The following is a 24,625-nucleotide window of genomic DNA, read 5'->3' as shown; positions in this document are numbered from 1 at the left end:
GCAGAACACTTGCCTAAGATGCATGAGGCCCTCGGTCTGATCCTCAAGACTAAGTTAGTATTACTTATTAATACTAACTGTGATAGTCGTTGCCTGTAATCACAGCCCTTGGGAGGTGGAGGCAAGAGCGTTAGAAATTCAAGGTCCCTCTTGACCCAGGTTAGCTGGGCTACATGAGATCTGTCTTTAAACAACAAAAAAAAAAAAAACATGTAAGAGAGAGTATTAGTGAGATGTGGAATGATTTTGAACAATCAAGCATGTATGTAATTACCTTTACAGAAGGGAGAAGACTGAAAGATGTTTGGAGAAATGGACGAAAACAAACCCATAGATTCACGAACTCCAATAATTCCCAAGTACAGGAAACAAGCTGAAGTAAAAATGTACATGAAACCACAGCAGAATCAAAATGCTCAAACCTACTGTTGAAGAGGGACTCCTAACAGCAGCCAGCACATAATGACACAATATGGTCAGAGGAACAAAGAGGAGGATGGGAACAGACTTCTCACCAGAATCAACGCAAGCGAGAAGCCAGCCTAGCAACATTTGTGAGGTAGGAGGAGCATGCACAAACACACTAAATCAACAACCACACAAGCAACGTCTGAACTGAGTGAAAATAACCTTCAAAAGTGTAAGTTACATAAAACCCTTAAAAATATACAAAGATGCAGGGCTGGAGAGAAGGCTCAATGGTTAAGAGCACCAGCTGCTCTTCCAGACGACCCAGGTTCATTCCTAAGCACACAATGGTCTGTAACTTCAGTTCCAAGGGATCCCACACCCTTACACAGATACACAGGCAGGCAAAACAACACATATAAAATAAAAATGAATTAATTAAAAAATATACAAAGATTGAAAGGATTCATCACCAGTACGCTTAACTAAAAGAACTGCTAGAGACAATCTGTTGGCAGGAAAATAATATTGGATAAAAACTAAAGGGGTGACCAGTTTCTAGACTCTTACCATATTGGTGTCAAAATCTTAGCCATAAGATAAAAAAAAGAAAGGGTTACCAAAGGAAAGGAAGAAGTTAAATTATCCCAATTTGCAAATGACACAAATCTGTACTTAAAAAATCCTACAGGCTACACAAGAAAACTTTTATTACTTGATTTTTATACATGTATTTATTGTGTAGGGAGGTCAGAAGATAACTTGTCAAAGTCAGTTCTCTGTTTCCAGAAAACTTACAGATCTGAAAAAAACACTTTCAGTAAAGGTGCAGGAAACAAAATTAACATACAAAATGTAGAAAATACAACTAATAAATTTGCTAAGAAATTAAAATAAAACTATACAATTCAACCATAGCTTAAAAATGTAAGATCAAGAGCTAGGTAGTGGTAGCTCATGCCTTTAATCCCCGCACTCAGGAGGCAGAGGCCAGCCTGGTCTATAGAGAGTTCCAGGTTAGCCAAGGCTACACAGAGAAACTCTGTCTCATTGGGTGTTGGTAGCACATGCCTTTAATCCCAGCACTCGGATCGATGTCAGTTTGAGGCTAGCCTGGTTTACAGAGTGAGTTCAGGACAGGTTTACAGAGAAGCCCTGTCTCAAAAAACCAAACAAAACAAAACCAAACCAACCAACCAACAACAACAACAACAACAAAACAAAACAAAAAACCCAAGCCACAAGAAACCAAAACACAAAACCAAAATAACTAACTAAATAAATAAAAATTAGGGTGTTCATACATGAGATCCTGTAATAAAAAATATAAATACCTGTAAGTAAACTTAACCAAGAGAAGAGAGACCTCTACAATGAAATGTTACAATAATGACAATGAGCTAGAGGGATGTTTTGTCTGGTAAAGTGCTTTCCGCACAAGCATGAAGCCCAGAGTTTGATACTCCAGAACCCATATAGGAAAACCAAGCATGATCATATGTGTCTGCAATCCTAGTGCCATGATCGATAGAGAGAGCAAGATCCCTGGGGCTTGATGGACAGCCAGTCTATCTGAATCACCAAGTTCAGGTTTAGGGAGAGAGACTCTGTGTCAAAAACCAAGGTTGTCAACCCCTGGCCTCTGCCACATACATGCACACACATGAATACATGTGTGTATCTGTGTACACACAGATATACACACACAAGTTACTAAAAAATAAACTGAAGACGGTGACCCTAGGTGTAGAAAGTACATAGACTTCTCATGTTTCAGGAATAGCATGTGCCACCACGAACATGGTTTGCTAGGGTGGGAATATCTCCAGGTTGAAGTCAACCTGGGCAGTGCATCAAGAAGTTATGTTTTCTCTTAACATGCCTACCAGTCATTGAGCTGGAGGCTTGCATGGTATAGTAAAGCACAAGAAAGGCAGAAAAATCACCCATACTGGAGGGGAAGTTGTAAGATTGTATTCAAAGGCAGCATAACTGTCTACATGTAAAAATCTCACAAAAGCTACGAGAACAAATAGGTTCCTCAAAGCTGCAAGATACAAGGTAAATCCAAATCTACAGTATTGATTTTCTATACAGTAGCAACAAATAATTGGAATCTGGAAAAACTGAAACAGCATAAGAAATCTAAAATATTTAGGAATGATTATGATAAAAGACATTTATGATCTGTGCACTGAAAATCATAAACTGTTGCCTGGAGAAATAAAAGACAGGCTATACAGATGGGACGTATATTATGTCCATTGTGGAAACTTTGCTGTTGCCAAGGTGCCACTACCATCCAAGAGGATCTAGATATTCAGTGAAGTCCTAGTCAAAATTTCAGTAGGCACTTTTGTAGAGATCGATCAAGTAATTCCAAATTTCACAGAAAACCACAAAGAACCTAGAATAGCTAGACAACTTTGAAACCGAGCAGCAAAATTGGAGATCTGGAACTATTACTTCATAATGAGACTTATTGTAAAAGTATAATTAATGACCAAAATGATACGTTGACATCAAATTCATCAATGAAACAGAATAGACAGTAAATAGCTCAATCCATATTTGAACAGTTTTGTTTTCTTAAAGACAGGTCTCACTATGTAGCCTCAATGGCCTGGATCTCACAGATGTCTGCCTGCCTCTGCCTCCCAAGTACTTCTCAGTCTGTGTGTCCATGGGTTAATAACTAAACTGCCTAGTCCTCAGTAATCTGCTTCAGTGTCCTGTTGAGCTACCTGCCTCATCCACAATCTAACAGTTGGGTTAAAAAAAAAAAAAAAAGAAAAAGATTCAATCATAACAAACAAAGTAAATGTGGAGATACCTTTACTGTGTGAAAGGCCTAATCTTGTATTTCTTTTTATCCCCTTTGTGAAATTATTTTTAAAACTGGTTGAAGACAGGTGCCTCTTTTTTGGTTTGAATTATTTAATACAATTTGTGCTTGTTTGTGAGTGTACTGCATGCTTTATTGATTTATTTCATTAGTGTGTGTGTATGTGTGTGTACGTGTGTGTATATGTGCACATACACACATGCATGAGCACAAACATGTGTGCAAATGCAAATGCTCATGGAGGTCAGGTATTAGGTGTACCTGGAGCTAGAGTTACAGAAGGTAAGCAAACTTGAGCCATCTCTCCAGCCCCACAAATAGATCTTTTAGTATTGTGAATGAACAAAGTCGGACACCAAGCCAGAGTGTGTTTACACACTTAGAAGACTGTATGAAATTCAACATTGGGCCAAGACCATGACACTTTCTGTGAAACTCTGCTGGCAAGTTTGATTCCCAGAATTCATGTAAAGTTGATCTCTGTCCTTCACAGTGCTCCTCCACAACACACACACACACACACACACACACACACACACACACACACACACACACACACACCATGTTTGTTAATTAAGTAAAAATTTAAAAATAGGGATGGATTGCTCAGTGGTTAGGAGTGCTTATTCCACAATCAGAGTACCAGAGTTTGGTCCCTAGCACCCACATGACAAATGACATGTCAGGTTCCCTGTCAAATGCCTTTAACATTAGCCCCGAGGTGGGACAGAGAAAGGGTCACAGGGGCTTGCTGGCTTCCAGCCTGCTTGAAGCATGAGCCCCAGGTTCAGAAAGAACTTGCCTCGGCAGAGCAGGTGGAGAGTGACAAAGGAACACACACACACACACACACACACACACACACACACACACACACACGCACGCACGCACGCGTGCGCACGTCACTGCAGCATTAATACATCCATAATCCCCCCTCCACAGGATAGAACACATTCATTTGTTCAGATGATTATGACATCTTTGAGGGGAGGCATCTGTTTGGACCACTGGTCTGTGAATCTATTTCATATATATATATATATATTTTATGAAATCTAACAGTATCTCAAGTAGTTAGTTTCCTTTCTTTCCTTTTTTCTTTCTTTTCTTTTTCTATTTTTTTTTGTGGTTCTGGGGGTTAAAACCAGGGTCTCCAGCATGTTATGTAAGTATTCTGCTACTGAGCCACACCCTCACCCTTCAAATCAAGTAGTTTTGATAAAAATTTGGTATATAAATTGAGATACATAGTAAACAGATTTCAAAGGCAGTATGAAGAATATAAAATATCTCAATAATTTTATATGCTATCACACTGAAATAAAAGTATTTTGCAATGTTGGCATAAATAAACTTTATTCCTAAAAGACAACTAAACAGAAAAATAGGCAAAGGGTATTAACAAGAAATTCATAGCATAATAAACACATGCAAATGTTTGAGTGTTGAGTTTCCCCAAAATTTCTATGTTGGAAGCTAGTACCCCAAATATTAAAACTAAGAGGTGAGGGCCGCTGGAAAGTGATTAATGGATAGTGTGGAGCCCCCCATGAATGGGATCAATGGCTTTAGGAATGGAGCTTGAGTAGCCCCATGGACACACTGTGAATGAATGTTTATATTTTAGGATTTGTAAGACATATGCATGTCTTCCAATACATACTAAACTGTCTCTAGATTCCTAATAAAACCCAACACAGTGAAAATGATATGTAAACAGATGTCATATAATATTGTTTGGAGAATGAAAACAAACATGTTTTCATTCATGATTATGTCTATACAGGCATAACCACTTGTCTTCTCCATGTTTTTTTTTTCTTTCATAGTATTTTAAATTTAAATTTGAAACAAGCTTGTTTTACATGTCAATCCTAGTTCCCACATTCTCCCTTGTCCTCCCCCCAACCCCCATTATGTCCCCTTTCTGCTCCACAGGGAGGGTGAGGCCTTTCATGGGGAGTCATCAAAGTCATATCATTTGGAGCAGGGCCTAGACCCTCCCTCGTGTGTCTAGGCTGAGAAAGTATCCCTCTATGTAGGATGGGCTCCCATAGTCCATTCCTATACGAGGGATAAATACTGATCTATTACCAGAGGCCCCATAGACTGCCCAGTCCTCCTAACTAGCCCCCACATTCAGGGCGTCTGAGTTGGTATAATGCTGGTTTACCGCCTATCAGTCTGGAGTCCATGAGCTCCCCCTTGTTCAAGTCAGAAGTTTCTGTGTGTTTCTCCAGTCTGGTCTTGACCCCTTTGCTCTTCACTCCTCCCTTTTTGCAACTGGATTCCAGGAGTTTGGCTCAGTGTTTAGCTGTGGGTGTCTGCTTCTGCTTCCATCAGCTACTGGATGAAGGCTCACCACGTTTTTCATCTACAGTCAGGTGCATATGCACAGCCCTCAAATAGGGAGGGTCAACTATGTTCAGGAAGGTCACAGAATTCTTATGCCCTAGGAGGTAGTGGTGAGATGCTTTTGATGTTCTACCCTGTAATGTTTGCGTCCAGATAAGAACGTTTAAATAATATTAACATTCAAGAAAGGAAAGGGCAGTTAGATAATTCCTGAAGTGCTGCTCAGGCCAGAGTAATGGGCTCTTGGCATGAGTCTCCCATCACCCACTGACTGCACATCCTTTTTCATGTCAGGAGTAGGCCAGCCTGTTCAACCCTTCTGTAATCCAGAATGTCCATCCATCACTTCCAAGCAGAGAATAATAGCCTTTTCATCTGTGAACACTTAGTGTGGCAGGCCTCTCAACTTTCCTCAGACTAAAATTAAGTGATGGTTCCCCTGCCCATCCTTGGACCAGAGTCTGCAGAGTGGTAGAATTCTGCCTGTCTCTAGTCAAATGTCTCACACCCAGAACTTAACTCATGAAAGACAAGCAAGCATTGTATCCAAAATATGGCTCACATGGAAACCTCCAAGGTTTTATCCTCAGAGAGGTCAGGTCTCAAGGCTGGCAAACTACCTATTGATATTAGGTACTGGGACAAAGTCTGCTTTACCTAGTGTTTCCCTCTCTGTGGAATGCTGTAGAGACATCTTCCTCTAGATGCCTCTGAGTATTGATGGGATGGGGTGCTCAGAGGACCTGGGTTGAAGCTGGGCTGTGCAGGTGCATAGGACCTCTCAAAAAAAAAAAAAAAAAAAAAAAGGCTTTACTGCTAGGCGGTGGTGGTGCACACCTTTAATCCCAGCACTCAGGAGGCAAAGGCAGGTGGATCTCTGTGAGTTCGAGGCCAGCCTGGTCTACAGAGTGAGTTCCAGGACAGCTAGACTGTTACACAGAGGAAACCCTGTCATGAAAAACAAACAAACAGAAAAGGCATTGTTGAACAGTCTTATGATTGGGACTTAGAGGTCACCTCCAGGTCACCCACAGAGTCTCAGTTTCCTACCCAGTAATGTGGGGGTGTTTTGAGAATTTCCTGAGCTAATTCTTGGACAGTTCTGGGTCCAGCATCTGGAGAGAGGATTGCTGTGGTTATTTAGTTAAATGGTCAAGTTTGCTTGTGATCAAATGTTGTAGGATGCAGAACACACACACACACACACACACACACACACACACACACACACACACACACGCCAAAGAACTATTATCAGGGGATGTGTGGAGATAGCTCAACAGTTAAGAGCACTGGCTGCTCTTCCAAAAGATGCAGGTTTGATTCCTAGCACCCATACTGGTGTCTCACAACCATCTGTAACTCCAGTTCTAGGGGAGTTCCAGCCTCCTCTTCTGGTCTCTGCCATCAATGCACACACACACACACACACACACACACACACACACAGTGCACAGACAATATGCAATCAAATCACCCACACCATAAAATAACAAAAATAATTTTTAGAAAACACTATGAGGTTTGTCATGTTGTAGCATTACCCCTTACATGGGTGTTACCCATGTAAGGCTTGATAGACTTAGGCCTAGTTTTCTGACCTTTAGACATGAAAACATTTCTGCCCGCCCCATTACCATTCTTCATGTGTCATGAAACAAGGTAAGATACAGATCTGGGGAGTCTGAGATGCCGAGGATAGGGTCCTTCTTTAGAGTTTACGATATAGTCTGCAGGGCCTCACTGTAGGGCCTGAGATGGCTGTAGCTGCCCTACTGCCCTGGACCCTGGGGTTTGCCTTAGTGTTAAAGTCTTTGCAATCCTAGCTCAGCTCAAATATAGTAAAGGGAGGCTTTCTGGGAAGTCTTCATTTTTCACCTTGACTGTGCAAAGTCCCTCTAATGAAGCAGAATGATAAGCCCTCAGAGGCAGCATCTTGCAGAAGGGCAGGCAGGTTTCAGAGTGCAATCACTCAGGTTCCTTATCTGCTGGAATTCTGATGGGGCCTCAGATCCATCTTCAAAAGTTTTACCCATCTGACACCTAGCCAGGAACCAGATCTCTCTGAACTTGACACAAATAACACAAACCTGAAGGAATCTCATTGCCAAGCAGGGAAGCAGCCTCCCTCCCTCCTTATCATCCAGGCCCATGGCCAGGAGCCATCACCCTCCATGAGGCAGAGACCCAGGCAGGCACATGGAAGGGCAGAGACAAATGAGTGTTTGGATGAGACACTCATGTCCCTGAGGAGTAGGGGCAATTAGGTTGTCTGTCTTTGCTAAGACTGTCCTCATTTCAACAAAGACTCCAGATGTTCTCATCTGCATACCAGGGCTGGCCCAGGGAAGCACTGCATTCCACACCATGTCTTGGAGCTTCTTCTGTTTTTTTTTTTTTTTTTTTTTTTAATGGAAAAATCTTAGACCCACGTTGGAGAGTGCCTCAGGATCAGAGTCCCAAGAACAGACTGTTGTTCTGTGGAACAGAGTTTGGGGTTCCCCATACCTTATAATTCCCCAGCTGGTCATTACCAACCCAGCTATGAACCATTGAAAAATCCAGCTAGACTGAAGGATGCGTCTAGGCATGGGGCATTGGTAGATCCCTCAAGGACCCCCAGACCTCGAAGTTAACAATCTTTCCCCAAATCCCAAGAGGTGCCCTATCTAAGGTAGGAAGGTGGCTGCACCAATGGTCTCAACAGCACCTTGGGGTCCCCTCCCCACCCCGTCACTGTCAGGGCATGCTGTTCTGTGTTAGAAAGAGCTCATAGGCTGAGAGTCTGGCCTCAGGGGCAGCCTGAGTTAGGATGCTGAGTTGCATCTCAGGGTGCTATTTAGCTAGTGGAGTAGAATGATAAGCCAGGGATTTCCTAAAGTCTCTAATGTTTATCCTGCCCCAGCAGGAGGGGGAGAGGCAAAAGGACATGCCATTTCATAACAGGATTGGAGAAGGTTCTACTACTGTTTCTGAGAAGTCTGAGGGTGGGGACACCTGGTGAGGCTCTGCCAGTAGACCTAGAAGGCAGAAATGACAACACTAACTTCAAACATCCTTTCAGACACACCCATGACCTTCTCTTTTTCTCTCTCCCTTCCCTGCTGGGTCAACCTGGGAGGCCATAGAAACAGCTGAACCCTGGATCCACAGCCGATGTTGCTCCAAAGAAAGGTAAACTTTTGGTATGTTTATCAGAGGACTTTAGTGTTGGTTATGTTAACTAATGAGATATTATTTTGAGAAAATAAATGTTGATGTCTTGAACTACTTACCCATACACACACACACACACACACACACACACACACACAAAATTCTGAGCAGTAGCACCATTAAACAATATATTTTCCCATTGGTAAAGCTTCTTAATAAAACAACAGTCCCCTCTTATTCCATTTCATTTTCTGAAGTTTCAGAAATATTTGGCCAACCACAGTTTGGAAATATGAAGTGGATCATAAATAAACATTTAAAAATGTGTGTGTGTGTGTGTGTGTGTGTGTGTGTGTGTGTGTGTGTGTGTGTGTGTATGTGTGTGTGTTTCAAGACAAGGTTTCTCTGCATAGTCCTGGCTGTCCTGGAATTCACTCTGTAGACCAGGCTGGCCTCGAACTCAAGAAATATACCTGCCTTTGCTTCCCAAGTGCTAGGATTAAAAGTGTGGGCCATCACCACCCAGGAAACTGTGTGCTTTTAAATTAAATAGCTTGAAGTACTCCCAAGCTCTCCTGTTCCATGTCACATAGCATGTGAATGATCTCTCTCTCTCTCTCTCTCTCTCTCTCTCTCTCTCTCTCTCTCTCTCTCTCGTTTTCCAAGACAGTGTTTCTCTGTGTAGCTCTGGCTATCCTGGAATTCACTTTGTAGACCAGGCTTGTCTTGAGCTCATAGAGATCTGCCTGTCTCTGCCTCCTGAGAGCTGGGATTAAAGGCGTGCACCACCACTGCCAGACAAAAAGTCTCTTCTTCTAGCATATCCATGCAGTATACTCTAACCTCCTGTCTTAGGGTTTCTGTCACTGAGATGAAATATCATGACCAAAAGCATCTTGGGGAGGAAATGGTTCATTCCTCTTACACTTCCAAATTAGCCAATCACTGAATGACCTTAGGGCTGGGACTCCAGTCTGGAGTTAGAAACTGGAGCACAGAGGCCATAGAGGAACACCTCTTACTGCTTTGCTCATGGCATGCTCAACCTGCTTATTTACACAGCTCAGGAACACTTGCTTCCGGTGGTACTATACCCACAGTGAGCTGCCTGCCCCCAATCAACCACTAATCATGTCTACACCTGGAAGACTTGATTACAAGCCAGTCTTATGCAGGCAATTTCTCAATTAAGATTCCCACTTTCCAGATGTCTATGCTTATGTCAAGCTGACAGAAATTGAGCAGCACACTTCCTGTTAGCTACTCAGTGGCTATCTTAGTTGTTAAATTGACTGGTATGCACAGTAGCTGGGTTTAAGAAACCCTTCCTTTATAATGACCTCAAGCTTGAGATTGAATTACAGCATGATATTTTAATTATTCCACTTTATTTTCTATTGCCATTAACCTATGAGAATGCTTCATTGACAATGCTTCATTTATAAGTCAAACTTCATCACAGATTTTTTACATATAGGACAATGCCTGGTGCATATGGGTTTTAGACTATCTATAGCTTTAGGCACTCATGGGGTTCTTAAAGTATATCCTCTGTACTAAAGAGGAACAGCTATACTGATTATTGTTTGCTCCTAGGACTGGACATTGGGAACTAAAAAGGAATGGAAGGATGGCAATGTGCTATTGGGGACAAGTGCCAATTGACAAAGTCTGGCTCTGATGGTCTGCAGGGCATGTCATAGGGAGTGGGTTCTGGGCTTCATCTTCAGTGGTCAGGAATGTCCCTCCCTGCCTGATGTTTTGGACTGGAAAATTGGAAAAAGTCTGGTAAGGGCTGATGTAAGTTCAAGTGGGTGCCATGCCTCCTGGCCTATTGCAATGCTGTGCCCTGGAGTATATGGTGCTTTTGGGAAGGATGCTACTGCACCATCAGTGGGCAGGTTAGAGGCACACAGGACAAACACAACTCTTATCTCTCACCAAATGTCCAGCCTGTGAATGGCCTAGCCAGGGCCTAAGAGTATGGAAGTGGCTCCACTTCCTTCTTGGCTCACTGGGTAAGGTGGAAGGTCTTTGACTCCTGACATGCGGTGTTTCAAGTGGAGGTCCTAGGGAACCTGGGCTAAGCCTAGTTCCTCCTGACCCCCCATGGTGTGTGGTAGCTATGTCACAGCCAAGGCAGCTGAGTTCGGAGACAACCAGCATCCTCAGGCATCAGCTATGGGCTTCTCTGGAAGTGTGAAGCTCTCTGCTGACCATCTACACCTTGCAGGAATTTTCTCTGATGTAGGACTCAAGTGGACATCAGTGTTAATATCTGTTCCTGTACACTACCCTCAGTTCTGCAGGGCCAGCCTGTTGGGTTTGGAACCAGAGCTGGGAGTCCTTGGTGGAGCTGTCTTGCCTTTGACCCCCACCATGAGACACCCACGGGGACATAGTCTCTCCATTGTTCATACGGATAGCACCAGACCACAGGCCGGCCCTTCTCTTCCACCGTTCTTAGCATACTTTCTGGGTTGCAAAGCATTTCCCACCTGCCTCCCTCCCACTCTGCGTTATGGTGTGGCTATGAAGTGTCCCCCACAAAAAGCTTAGGCATTGAACACTTGGTCTCCAGATGGTGGCATCGTTTTGGGAAGTGGCAAACAGTTGGGAGTTCTAGCTGAAATAACCAGGTCACTGGAGGTGTGCCTTGAAAGGTTATCCCTAATGTTTGTCCCTTCCCCTCTCTCCTTCCTCCCCGCCATGCAGCCAGGAGCCTCTGCCACACAATGCCACTGTCACTGTCATAACAGTCTCCCTTACCAAGGGGCGGGAAGCAACAGAGCCCAGTACAGCAGAAGGGACTCCTGTGTGAACGCAATAAATCCTCCCTCTCTAGTTATTGTATCTGATATATTTTGTTACAGCAACACAGAAATAACTAATTCATTCTAAAATAAACGGACTTGAGGGCAATCCTGTGGGCATATATGGGACACCCATTGTTTTCCAGAGTCTAAATGGAGTCGGAATATATGTCTTACGAAGTTTGTTTGGCCTACAATACATCTTAGGTACTCAGCTGAGTCAAACGGCCCACCCAGAAGTGAGTGGGACCCTCCCTTGGCTGGAAATGGTTTTGGTCACACAGTGTTTCTGGAAATACCAACAGCAATGCTGCTTCTCTGGGGTATATGGTGCATCTGAGAGGAAGGCTACCACATTACCAGGGAACAGGCTGACTGGAGATGCACAGTATATACTTTTCACTCGCCTGCCCCGCCGAGCTACCCTGACTTGATGAGCTGGCTGCAGCCAAAAACACCTGTTGCCTTTTGCTGAGGAGACAGAAGTCTTCCTAACTTTTGCAAACACTGCACACTCTTTAGGGAACACAACTATTTTTCTTGGCAGCCTAGAAAAGTCATTAGCTTGACAGAAGCCATCTCACATCACCTAAATTATGTTGATGAGCAGTAGTTCAGTATTCTACCAATGCACTAAAGAGCCAGAATAGCTAAACGCTAATGCAAAGAAAGTCATGCTCAGCTAAACAATGAGTAAGATATACTTCCTTGCTGCCCCAATGCCATTCAATTATGTTTTTCTTCCCAGTAATTGACAAAGCTCATGATTTACCAACAACCTTCCAGCTATTATTGTAAATTAACTGGGTTCAACTTAAAGCCAAAGAATTGATCTTTTGTAAGAGGGACCAGGAGCCTTGTGCTGAATTGAATTAGTAAGCCAAGAGGAGGTTGCTTTGTTTTTATGAATGATCAGTGACACTGGAGGAAACACAGAAGTTGGGGATTGGTTTTGTTTGAGGTGGTCTTATTACGTAGCCCAGGCTGGCCTTGAACTGCTAGTCCCCTGCTCCCACCCCCCCCTGAGTCACATGACACCACTTGAAGCTCACAGAGGTCAGTGTTAGAAGATAAAGTGGCTGAGTAGTGACAGTTTCCTTTCCTAGAGGAATGGCAGTATATTCCCATATAACTATTGCTTATAGTAATTTGTAATTACTATAATATATTCCCAGTTAGTGTTGCCACTTTTGCCTCAGAGCTTCAGGAAAGTGTAAGACAAGTTATTTTTAGACAGGGTCTCTTTGTGTAGCCCTGGCTGTTCTGGATCTCACTCTGTAGACCAGGTTGGCCTCAGACTCACAGAGATCCGCCTTCCCCTGCTTCTTCTGTACTGGGACTAAAGTCACGCACCGCCACAACTTAGCTAAGTCAAGTTTTAAAGCAACTTCATTCATATTTTGTCCTTGACATGGTACAGGTAGGGGACATTTGTTTAAAAGAGAGCTGCTGTGGTTGGCAATTTGAATTTAGTATATATAGCTGTTTTTAAAATTTGACTTGTTTGACTAGAATTCAGATTCTGATTATATATATATATATATGTATATATATATATATATATATATATATATGTTCTTAAATGGCTGCAAACATAGAAAACAGAAGAATCCCATAAAAAACATGAATTCTCAGACTTAGACCTAAATAATGGATACTTCTGTGTTTTTTTTTTTTTTTTGTGCATTGGCTTTTTTTTTTTTTTTTTTTTGCCATGAGTATCAGGTTCCCTGGAACTAGAATTACATGTGAGTTGCCATGTAGGTACCAGGAATTGAACCCAGGTCCTCTGGAAGAATAGTCAGTGCTCTTAACCACTGAGCCATCTCTCCAGCCCCTATACTTCTCTTTTTATAAGAATCCAGCAATCCTTCACTAAAGAGACATTTGAAGTTGTCTCCAAGGGCATTTTAAACAAAGAAAGATTCACAGTTTACTTTTTTCTCTGCCTTGCTAACAGATACCTATCAACAGCCAGTCAGCTCAAGGTCATGGCCTTGTCTCAGTCACTGCTGAGGTGTCCTGAATGACAGTAGGGCTGCTATGTATGTGTCTGTGCCTCTTCTTTAAGCACCACTGTGTTCCTTCTGGGCATAGTGACCCCACTGGAAAATGCTGTGCCTAGGTCTGTGGTGGGACTGTCCTGCCTGGGAGCATGAACTTTGGGAACTTATTTACCTGTTTTGGATGGGGATGGTAGGAGAGAAGAGGAGATTCGAACAAGTTTACTGACCAACTACGACCTGTGAGAGCTGCTATCTCCAAGGCCCCCATGGTGTCCACTACCAACTGGGTCTCCTTTGAGACTTTCATCAGTCCATCATGGAGTCAAAGTTTCAGATGCTCTGCCCAAGATGGCAGCTGAAGACGATGATGATCCCCAAACCATGAAATTCTGGGAGAGTGCTACTCTGGAAAGATGTGGAGCTCAGTAGCTTCTCCTCTAATCTCAGTTTTGACTCATATAGGACGTGGCTTTGGAAAATCATCCTGATCTAGTTCAATCCAGGTCTTCATTCCTGGCATCCCTTTTGAGTTTGAGAGTCAGAAAGGCACTTAGAGACCATCTCCGTTTAACCTTTCCTCCAAGCTACTTTGTCAGCCCCAGGGACTGGTGCTCACCTGCTCCAGCGAGCCATGCCATCAGAACAGAAGAACAACAGAGTGGTCATGTAGAGTGAGTCTGTATATATTTTCCTGTGAGGTCGAATGCCTTATTCAGTTCCCTTTCCAGGGTTTCCTTGTCCCAGGTGCTGCACTGCGTTGTTTTTCTGATCCATGGGAGTTCATGCTTCTCGTCTTCCTGTTCTTGCCATACTGAAAATGCAGTGTTTGAGGGGACTATCTTTCTCCAGATGGACCTTGTTTGACTATGACCAAGCTCATCAGGACTTCCCCCTGTCATAATTCGTGTGTATCTGTAATATGACTCAAGGTTCTCATTAGATATTTTTGCAACTATATCTCACTGTTAGTTTCCACTGAGCTTTCAACTAATTAAAACCCTGAACTCTTCATTTGACTTTTTTTAAAAAAAAATGTGTGTGTGCATGCAAGTGTATACCACATGTGTGCAAGCACTCTCAGAGGTCAGAAGAGGGTGTCTGATATTCTGGAGTCGGAGTGACAGGTGGATGTTAGCTGCCCAGTATGGGTGCAAAGAACCATGCTGCAGATGTCTGCTACAGCAACAAGCTTTCTTAACCACTGAGCCGTCCCTAACCTTATCTTTTATTTATTTATTTATTTATTGTTAAGATATCACTATGTAGCTCAGGCTGGCCTTGAACTCATAATCCTCCAACCTCAATTCCCCAATGATGGAATTAGAGGAATGTGACCCCATTCTTGGCATATGTTTTCAACGTCTTAATTAAATTACTCCATTTTGTGGGATTAAACAGCTGTTTTAAAACAAAGGTAGGACTTCCTACTTTATCTTAACATTTTTCCCCGAACCCAGCCTGTTAATGCCAGCTGACTGAAGTGTCCCTCGCAGCTCTGCCAACTCATTCGTTAGCCATGCCTTTGGTTTTTCCACAGCATCATAAACGGCATGCCACAACAAGATTAAAGAGTTTGTTCTGGAATCACACTGTTTTCTTGGAGTTGTGGTCCCAGCACTTTCTTCCTAGTTCTATAGGACATCGGGTTTTCTCATCTGGCTAGAAGCAGATCTGCACATTTTGCTGGTCTTGGAAAGCAGGTATAACCATTTCTAAACGGTTGCAGTCATTCGCTGCTGTATAACAAAGCACCCCCAAAACGCAGTGGCCTCAAAAGAGTAATTAAGATTCTGCAGTGGGGCTCAGGACAGTAAGGGCGTGGTCTAGGGTCACTCACACAGCTGCATAGCTGGTAGGTGTTGGGGCAGAAGGTTCAAGGCCACACCCATCTGGCAGGTCCCTTGGAATTCTCTCCCTCCACATTGTTCCTGTCCTGCTGCCATCTGCCCAGACATGTGCACCGCTTGATTTCTTCCGGGTGGGGACTGCATACAAGTAGCCTCACTTCTGGGTCATTCTAGTGGCCAGCTAGTCACAAGCCTAGCTTGTTTTCAAGAGGAGGGGAGATGTCTCCAGCCTGCTGCAGGGAGGGGAAGGGAAGAATACCAGTGGTCAGCCTTGGAGACTACAGAGTAAGTGGGCACAGCTCAGCCGGGACTGAGCCTGCTGGTCCGTGGAATCGGAGGACTTGGCTTTCAGCACTCTCTACCAAACTGATAATATGACAGACGAGGTTGGGGCACTTGTCTGCTATGGACGCCCTCTATTGAGTGACTGACTAAGGCTTCCTTGGATGCAGTTCACTTGGGAAGGAAAGGATTTATTTTGGCTTACAGATTCAGAGGGAGAGTGAGTCTACCTACCATAGTGAGGGGAGTGTGTTACAGTGGTAGGAGCTGAAACCTGGCTGATCACATGTCCCATCCACACCCAGGAAGCACAGATGGGGAGCAGGAAGTGGGGTGAAGCTATACCCTCAAGGCTGACTGCCAGGGGCATACTTCCTCTAGCCCCTTTCCAAACAGGGGCACCAGGTGTTCAAATACAAGAGCCTATGGGGATACTACTTTTTAATTTAAAGATGTAGTTTGTGTATGTGTATGTGCGTGCACGTGTGTGCGTGTGAGAGAGAGACAGAGAGAGACAGAGGGGGGAGGGAGAGAGAGAGAGAATGTATACCAAATGTGTAAATGTGTGTCCGCATAGAGACCAGAAGTGGGATCCCTTGGAGCTGGAGTTGCAGGCAGTTGTAAACTACTTGACTTGGGTGCTGGGAACCAAACTCGGATCCTCTGGAAGAGCAGCAAGCACTCTTAACTGTGGGATTATCTCTTCAGCTCCCAACATTTTCTCATTTAAACCTCAACAAATGTTTTCTCTTGTTATGAATTAGTGAGCTATGAAGCCCCAGTTCAGAAAGTAACCATTTTTTTTTTCTCTCTCTAGATGTGTGACTCTGGTAAAACAACCTTCTAAAGTCCAGACACCAGGTGTCCATGGCCAATGTCCTGGTTAACTTTAACTGTCAAGGCAGCACAGCCTAGAGTCATGAGAGGAGACTCTTAGTTGAGGAACTGTCTAGATCAGACTGACTTGTAAGCATATCTGTGGGGATTGTCTTGACTGTTAATTGAGGTAGGAGAGCCCAGCCCACTGTGGTCCTAGGCAGGTGGTCTTAAACTTTCTACCAAAGCTAGCTGTGCATAAGCTGGCTTCAAGCCAGCTAGCAAAGTGCATCCTTCATGGTTCCTGCTGGGTGCCTTTGACTATGAGGAAAGTTCCCTGCCAAGCATAGTTCTCACTGAATTTGTTCCAGTTTTAGATGTGATTAGGATACCCATCATCTTAGGTAAGATGTCAGGTCCCCGTGACCCTCACCTGAAAGTGAGATGCTCCCTTCTCCCAGGTGAGGTGGGAGGGAGGGGCTCCCAGTGGCTTTGTTTGGGGTTGAAAAGCTTGGTCAATGATGGTCCCAGGGAAGCCAGAGACAGGCTATATGCTGGAAATTCCTTACGACCTTCTAGCTATGGGACTGGGTGATGTTTACACCCTCCCTTAAGGTTCCCTGTTTTATAAATATTTCCTTTTATTCCAATTGAATAATGCACTTAATTTACTATATCTAACACAGTTAATGTTGTAAAACTAAGTTTTTTTTTCTGTGTCTTTGAAGATGAGTGTGTTCCACTGCACAGATTCAAACCAGATGGGGTTCCAGCTTTGAGACGGGGACATGGGCACAGAACAAGAAGCTATTTGCAACTGATACTGCTACTAAAGGAAAAATCCATTTTTTCCAATGAAATATCACCCAGTGTACCAATTACTCCCCAGGGCAGGCTCCGTGCAGCTGGCCGACACAAAATGAACTCGTTGTTTGTCATTTCGTTTTATTAGTTTCCTCAAAGATTTCTGATTGCATTGATGCTCCCTCCCACTGCTGCCCCTGTTTCCCGTCCATCTTGTCCTCCCTCTCTCTACCCCAGGCTTTTATGCTAAATTAAATCAAAGCTTAAATCAATTTTCTGCTGCTTCTTACTGCTCAGCCTCCTGTCACTTGCCATCCTGAAAAGGGGAAAGACAGCGAAATAAACAAAAAGGCAAACCAGAAACCCAGTCTGCTTGAAAGTGGTCTCCCAACTGTCCCAGCTAGAACCTGCAGCTACCTGAGCCGCGCTGGTGTCCCTCAAACGCCCCAGCTGCTCACACTCTGTCCTGCCATTTCCAATATCCACAGGCCCCCATCTCCAGTGCCAAGAAGGGCCTCCTGTCTGTACCTTCCAGCTCCTGCCTGTACTGATGAGAATGACTCTTCCAGTGACTGAGTGTGAGCCCCTCAACCCTAGCGGATGCCCCAACACTGGGCCAAAATGAAGGCCCAGCTCCTGATTGATTCTGGCACCCAGGTTGGGCCATATCCACTTTCTGGCTGCTTCTGTTCTGTGTGAGACTAACCTCACACTCTGGCCTCTCGGCTCCCCCCGAGACCGGCTGCTGCACACACACTGTCCATGCGCACATCTGAGCACCAACAGCAGATCAAAGCCTACTCTTCAGAGGCCATCGTGGGACTTAGTGGTCCTTGGCAGCCCCCGTGTCTGGTCTAGTCTCTCACCACCCTTTTACGAATTATCCGAAGAACACTTAGGGCTTGTGGCTCTGTCCCATTTTTTTCTTTTCTTTTCATTGTTTTCCCTGTTGGTTAACTTAAAAAATCACTAAAAAGGTGGACGTGAGTGAACAGACTGCTGTGAGAAATTATAACACCACACATAAATCTCAGTTGATGCTGCCCTCACAGCTCACCCCTAAGTCCACCCCAAGCTTCACCAGGTGGCTTTGGTCTGTCTTATTTGAATTCTCAAAATCCGCATTAATTATTTCAGTTTTAGTTCACTGACTTGGAAGCACCAAGTTATTCCAGGAATAAAACAGCTCTCCAGGATTGGACCGTCTCTTAAGTGGGGTTTTCTTTCTTTTCCCAAATATTATGTTTACACTACTATGTCTTGGCGGAAAGCTTTAGCCAGTATCTGCAGGGTTCCAAGCACAGCTGAGACTGCGTTTCTAGTCTCCTCCCCTCTTCCGGCACCTCCCTCCTGCTGCCTGCTTCATCAGCCCCGCCCCTTCATGTGCAGGGTCTGCCTGCTAGAAAACCTCTGGAGCATGTTCAGAGGAGGACTGGAGGGGTGTGGGCTCTTGAAAACACCTCTGCCTGGCCTTTTTTGTCTGAGCTCATGCAAGCCACTTGCTTCATCTCTGTGCAGTCTGCTGCTGCCCCCCCCCGCCCCTGGCCTGAGAAGGGCAGAGGAGAAGAGATAAAGGCTTTGAGAGAGAGCATGGACATGAGCTATGACTGATGCTTATCCTGACTTCTGAGCTCTGGGCAACATCACAGGCTGTTGGATGTACCCTTTCCTGACAATTACAATAGCTGGCTCAGGCTCTCTGCCGAGAGGGTACTGACTGCTGGGTCATGCTGTCACTGTGAACAGTGAGCAGGGCATATTTTATAGGAACCAGACACTCAGAATTAATCTATTACATGTACTTCATGAAATTAGGTAGAGATCAGTGGGTTGATTGTGGCAGTTGTTTGCGATCACACTGGAGAAGCTAAATGTCAAATTGGACTAATAGTGGCCTCGGTTTGGGAACCTGTACAGCAGGGCTGCTCAGGAGTCCTGCAACAGTGGTCAGGCCCCAGTACCCTGGAAGTGTTGGCAGAACTAGAGAATCACAGGAGCTTTGAGCAGAGTGTCTATCGGGATATGCTGACTCTGTTCTCTCTGGAGGTGAAGGATCTGAACTGACCCTCAATGGGGATAAGGGCTTCTGATGCATCCGGCCCAGTGACTAGGGGATATGGTTACCCTCTTTTAATTACTGCTTCCATTAGACACTGTCAATGTCTGGAAAAGATGGTAGCAATGGGAAATTCTGGGATAGACATGCCCTAGAGCCATCTGATAGGAGGTAGGGGGTGGCTGGTCTAATATAGGGTTTACAGCAAGGAACACATGGGGGACCTTGGAGTAGAAGGCTCCCCCACATCCAAGTGAGGGGACCTCAGGGTTGTCAACACCTTACATCACTCAACATCGCAATAAACAATTTCCAGAAGGAAGTAATGCAGGCTGAATAGAGCAGGGGATGAGGGCAGGAGCCCAGTACATGACTGTGAAATCCTGGTAGTTTTGTCACTGATGTCAGAATGACAGATCATGGATAGGTCAATTAGGAAACTGTATTGATGGGCAAGGAGGCCAGAAGAAAATGGTACTGTTCCATGTTACTGGGTCAGAGAGATGGGTGGGGCTGGAAGGGAGGAAGGTGAAAGCAGGGATATGGACACATGGGTTCAGGTTTAAGCACTCAGTGAGCTAAAACTGGCCCTTGGTTTTTGTTCCATTTTGCAACTAAAACCTAAGTTGATAAAAAGAAAGTGACTTCTCCAAGTCATACAAATTGCATGCTATTCAAATCCATTTCAGATTTGCCTGACTCCAGACTTCCCTTCTGCCTCACTGAACTCAGGACATTGGTTTCCTGCCAAATAAAACTGAAGGACTGGCTGGGCATTGGCGGCACATGCCTTTAATCGGGAGGCAGAGGCAGGTGGATCTCTGTTTGTTCGAGGCCACCAGCCTGGTCAACAGAGCTAGTTTCAGGACAGGCTTCAAAGCAATACAGAGAAACCCTGTCTCAAAATAAACAAAACAAAACAAAAAAAATCCAAAGCAAACAAACAACCCCCCAAAAAACCCCAAAATAAAACTGAGGGACTGAATGAGATCAGGGATTCCCAATTTGGACTCGAACCACCTTCATCCTGTTAACTGTAGTTTGGTCCACCCTCATGAGTTTTGTCTTATAAACTTTCCATTTGTGCTTTTTACCTATGTGATCATCTTCTTAAAGCAGTTCTATTTATTAATATGTTTATCTTTATTAAAAAATTTGCATGACATAACATTTACCATAGTAGCCATTGCTAAAACATACAGTTCAGTGGCTTAAACTCACGTACGTAACTATGAAACAGTTTTTCATTTTGAATGCAAATATATTTTGGGAAGCAATAGAAAACAGAATCACCCTCCATGAATGGAGGAAGCCATTGGAATGCATGAGGTAAAGTCACCAAGTCAATAGCCTGTGGCCAACTCCTTCCATCACTGCAGGCTGTGGGATGAAGCCTGCCCTCCAGTCCCACGTCTACTAAAGCAAGTGTGGGGGCCATGGAAAAGATAGTAGCAAACAAAGCATGCACTTCTGACATTCTCAGATGACATAACACAGGTGTAGAAGAGTCGTTCTCTTCCTTTGAACTTGACATCCTGCAGCACCCAGGTTCACATCTTACTTGCATGGAATGTTTGTCTTCCCCATGCTTTGGGAACCACCGAGATGTGCACAGTCTCCTGTCTGCCAAGGCTCCCTGACTTCTGACTTTGAATGAGATGGTCTGAATGTCCTTTCCAACTTGGAGCACTAGTAGGGAGAATAGCTTGGAATGTGCTCTTTGTCGTCTCTTCTGTATTCTGTGTAGCGGCTATCCCACACTACCTGCAGGAATGGTGTATAGTGGCTGTCCCACACTACATGCAGAGATAGAGTATAGTGGCTTTTCCACACTATCTGCAGGGATAGTTTCAGAACTCCCTATGAATGTCCAAGTCCCTGTATACAATGATGTATTTATTTATATATAACCTTTGTATATACTCTCCCATAAACTTGAAACCATCCCCGGGTTGCTTATAATACCTGGCACAATCTAAATGGAAGTAGTTAGTACACAGTATTGTCTAGCTGTGAATGACAAGAAAAGCCAATTTGCCCATATTCAATATAGATAGAATTAGAAATATTATTGATCCATAGAGGTTCAATGTGTGGGTGCAGAGGTCATGGTTACAGAGTACTGGCTTTATCTATTATAAGATCTCTTATAAGCAGGTCCAGCTGTCTTGAAAGGCCCTCTGCAACAGAGCACTGTTTTGGTGTATCTGTGGTCCAGTTGTGATGAGGCTGTGCCAGACAGATGAAGCCACTCATTGCTCTGAGTGACTAAACTTAGTCTGGTCTGGGTGGACAGCCAGCTGTTCTCAGCACCTGAATGGAGAGGTCCCCAGTAGTACAGGGAAGAACCCTTATTTGAGGTAGAGGCATCAGACATAGAGCTTCACGTGGATTCAGTGTAAGGTTAGACTCATCTGGACTCTATTTCCCTGGATAACGGAAATGAAACGTGCACATGTGGCCGGAAACACCAAGTTGCTGAACAGAACGTGGGAAGTGCTATTCTTGAGCTAGGCGGGGATGTACTCTGCCAATGTTAGAAGGAAACACTTCCATTTCAGAAGTTGGGAGTGTGTTCCGGAAAAACAAGCTGTGATGTGGGGACATGCACAGGGCTAAGACCCAAAGTTGAGTGCTTGCTTTGCTTGCATTTGCACTCAGAACTTGCCCACCGTTGCTGTCCCAGCACAACACCCAAGGGACACAGGACCTTCATGCCTTACCTGAGGCTTGCCCTCATCTTTGTCTTTGTAGTAGAAGAGCTGATCCCCACGTAGCACAAACCATCGCTGCTGCCAGTTCTTCATGATGCTCCTCTGCTTCCTCAGCCAGCCGGCCTTGAGTACAGGGCCCAGCTTGTGGGGGGCCAGAGGCCTCCCTGGGCTCCGGTTCTGTTCCCCCATCACCAGGCTCTTGGAGCGAGCTGGAAGCAGGAACACACAATGAGTGTGGAGACTGAGGTCAGTTCTTACCTCCACCCACCCCCATCCCCACCAGCACCCAGGCTATCTGGGAACCAAGGCTGACGGCCCAGAATGGCAAGACAAATGGGATCCACTTTCCCCTTGTATTTATGGGGGAAATATACCAGCGGCACATGTCAGAACACCTCAGAAGCAGCCTGGTTTATGCACTTGGAGGTGGGGTATATAGCCTTCCTTCAATAGTTTCTGCTCTGTCACTGGGATCCAAAATTCTCCACTTCTCCGGGTTTACTCCTTATGGATAAATCTCATCCAGGGATGCTAATTCCTTACCTTCCATACTACTGTCCTACTAGCTCAGACATTTTTTCCCCGTTTCTCTCCCATTCAGATCTTGGCTTTGGCTACTGGTGAGGTCCTACTCAATCTTTAAGACTCAGTTCAAAAGAGCCAACCATCTCTTGGCTGTTGGTTCTGATCTTGCCAGCCCTGCGTCAGTGAGGAAAGCAGCTGCCCCTATGTTCACCTCCCCTATGATCACTCTCTAAGGGAGAGTGGTGATCCCACACAATGTGTTTCTCCAGGGAAACTGAAGAGAAATCTGAGCAATGCTTGGGCGTAGCACAGCCTAGCACCTTCCCACAGCACAGCCATCCCTCATACCCAGCAGTACCCAGCACACAGCTGAACATGCTGTGTTTGTATTTCGGATGGATCTGCATCCTGTTCCCATCTGGCTGCTGGGCCTGGCCCCTGTGCTGCTTGGTACACAACCAACACACACTTACCCTGATCACAGTTTATAGACACTAATAATCTGCTGGTTATGGGTTTGCCTTTCCTGAACGCAATGCTCCTGCCAAATAGTACCATGGACTTACAGAATGCCTTATCCACAGTCAAGATAGTCCACACAGCATGGCTTCTGACCATGAAACACAAGTCACGTGACACTGGGCCCACAGCCATGGAATCCACTGATCTTACCATGTTCCCACCTTCCTGAAGCAGCTGGAATGGCCTCTTGAAGACACAGTTCCAGCCAGCAACAGTGCCAATTACGTGGCAGCAGCTTGGAGGGCGGGGCAGGGCTCCCCAGATGGCAGTGTATGCCCTGAATCAGTGTCTGATATGTTGAACTGTTCTCCCATCCCCAGGATCCACAGGTCCAGGAATCCAGGAGTGGAAAAAGGAATAGTTCTACTCACTATTACCTCTAATGACCAACTAGAACAATTTTTGCTTCCTGTCCCTGTGACCTTAAGTTCTGCTGGCCTAGAAGTTTTGGTTCCAGAAGAGGGAACACTCCTGCCAAGAGACACTACATTCTGTTGACCTGGAAGCTCAGACGTCCCCCTGCCACTTTGAGATTCTGATGCTCTTCTGCCAACAGGCTAAGAGAGGAATAAGTGTTAGGAGTGGCGATTGATCTAGACTACCAAGTAGAAACTGGATTGTTTCTTCACAATGGAAGTAAGAAAGATTATTTCTAGAGTACAGGAGATTCTTAGGGCATCTCTTGGTGTTACCATGTCCTGTGCTTAAAGTCAATGGGAAACTACAACAGCCTAATCCAGGCAGATGACAAAGGGCACAGACCCTTCAAGAATGAAGGTGTGGGTCACTCCTCCAGGAAAAGAGCCAAGGTTCATGCTGAGGGTGGAGGAAATACAGAATGGGTAGGAGAGGAAGGTGGTTATAAATACCAGATAAGGCCACATGACCCAAGCTGCAGAAACACAAACCAGCCAGGATTATAACTGACATAAGTATTTCTGTTGTATTTTTGTTAAGAATGTGTTTGTACAGATATTTGTTTTTGTTCCTTGTAACATTAGTAAAGAGAGTATTATCATGTTTAAGTTTGTACAAAAAGAATCACTAAAAGAATATTTCTTAAGGAACACTACCACCTATTCTAAATTTATAATGCATTTGCAATTGTATGAGGGACAGTTATAGCATGTAAAGTGTAATTATGACCTGTTTAAATACATAATTGTTTGTGATTGCATGTGTGACAGTTATATCATGTTAAGGCATTATTGTGACCTGGTTATTGTTTTCACTTCAAAATTATCATGTCATAAGGAGATATGATTGTGTGTCAAGTTGACAAGGGGTGGGGATTGTAATGGCTATTCTTGGTGTTTAACTTGACTTCACCTAGAATTAACTAAAACGAAAGTGGATGGGCACACCTGTGAGGAGTTTTTTTTTTTCTTTATTATTTCATTTGAAGTGGGAAGACCCAGTTTTAACCCAGATCTTCTTAGGTGGGTGGCTCCACCTTTAATCTTGGCCAGCCTTCTG

General features: G+C 44.4%; 1 protein-coding gene across 1 annotated transcript in view; it reads right to left on the bottom strand.

Annotated features, from left to right (window-relative positions):
* Window positions 1–24,625, bottom strand: part of LOC127235349 (rho GTPase-activating protein 22-like) — a 50,521-nt gene that overhangs the window by 5,314 nt on the left and 20,582 nt on the right. Inside the window, exon 3 of the mRNA XM_051202597.1 lies at window positions 22,112–22,311. Within this exon, the coding sequence (XP_051058554.1) occupies window positions 22,112–22,311 (200 nt within the window). The remainder of the gene's footprint in view (window positions 1–22,111; window positions 22,312–24,625) is intronic.

Source organism: Phodopus roborovskii, unplaced genomic scaffold (genome assembly GCF_943737965.1).
Source record: "Phodopus roborovskii unplaced genomic scaffold, PHOROB, whole genome shotgun sequence".
NCBI classification, from domain to species: Eukaryota; Metazoa; Chordata; class Mammalia; order Rodentia; family Cricetidae; genus Phodopus; species Phodopus roborovskii.
This window is presented reverse-complemented; position numbering and strand designations above follow the sequence as displayed.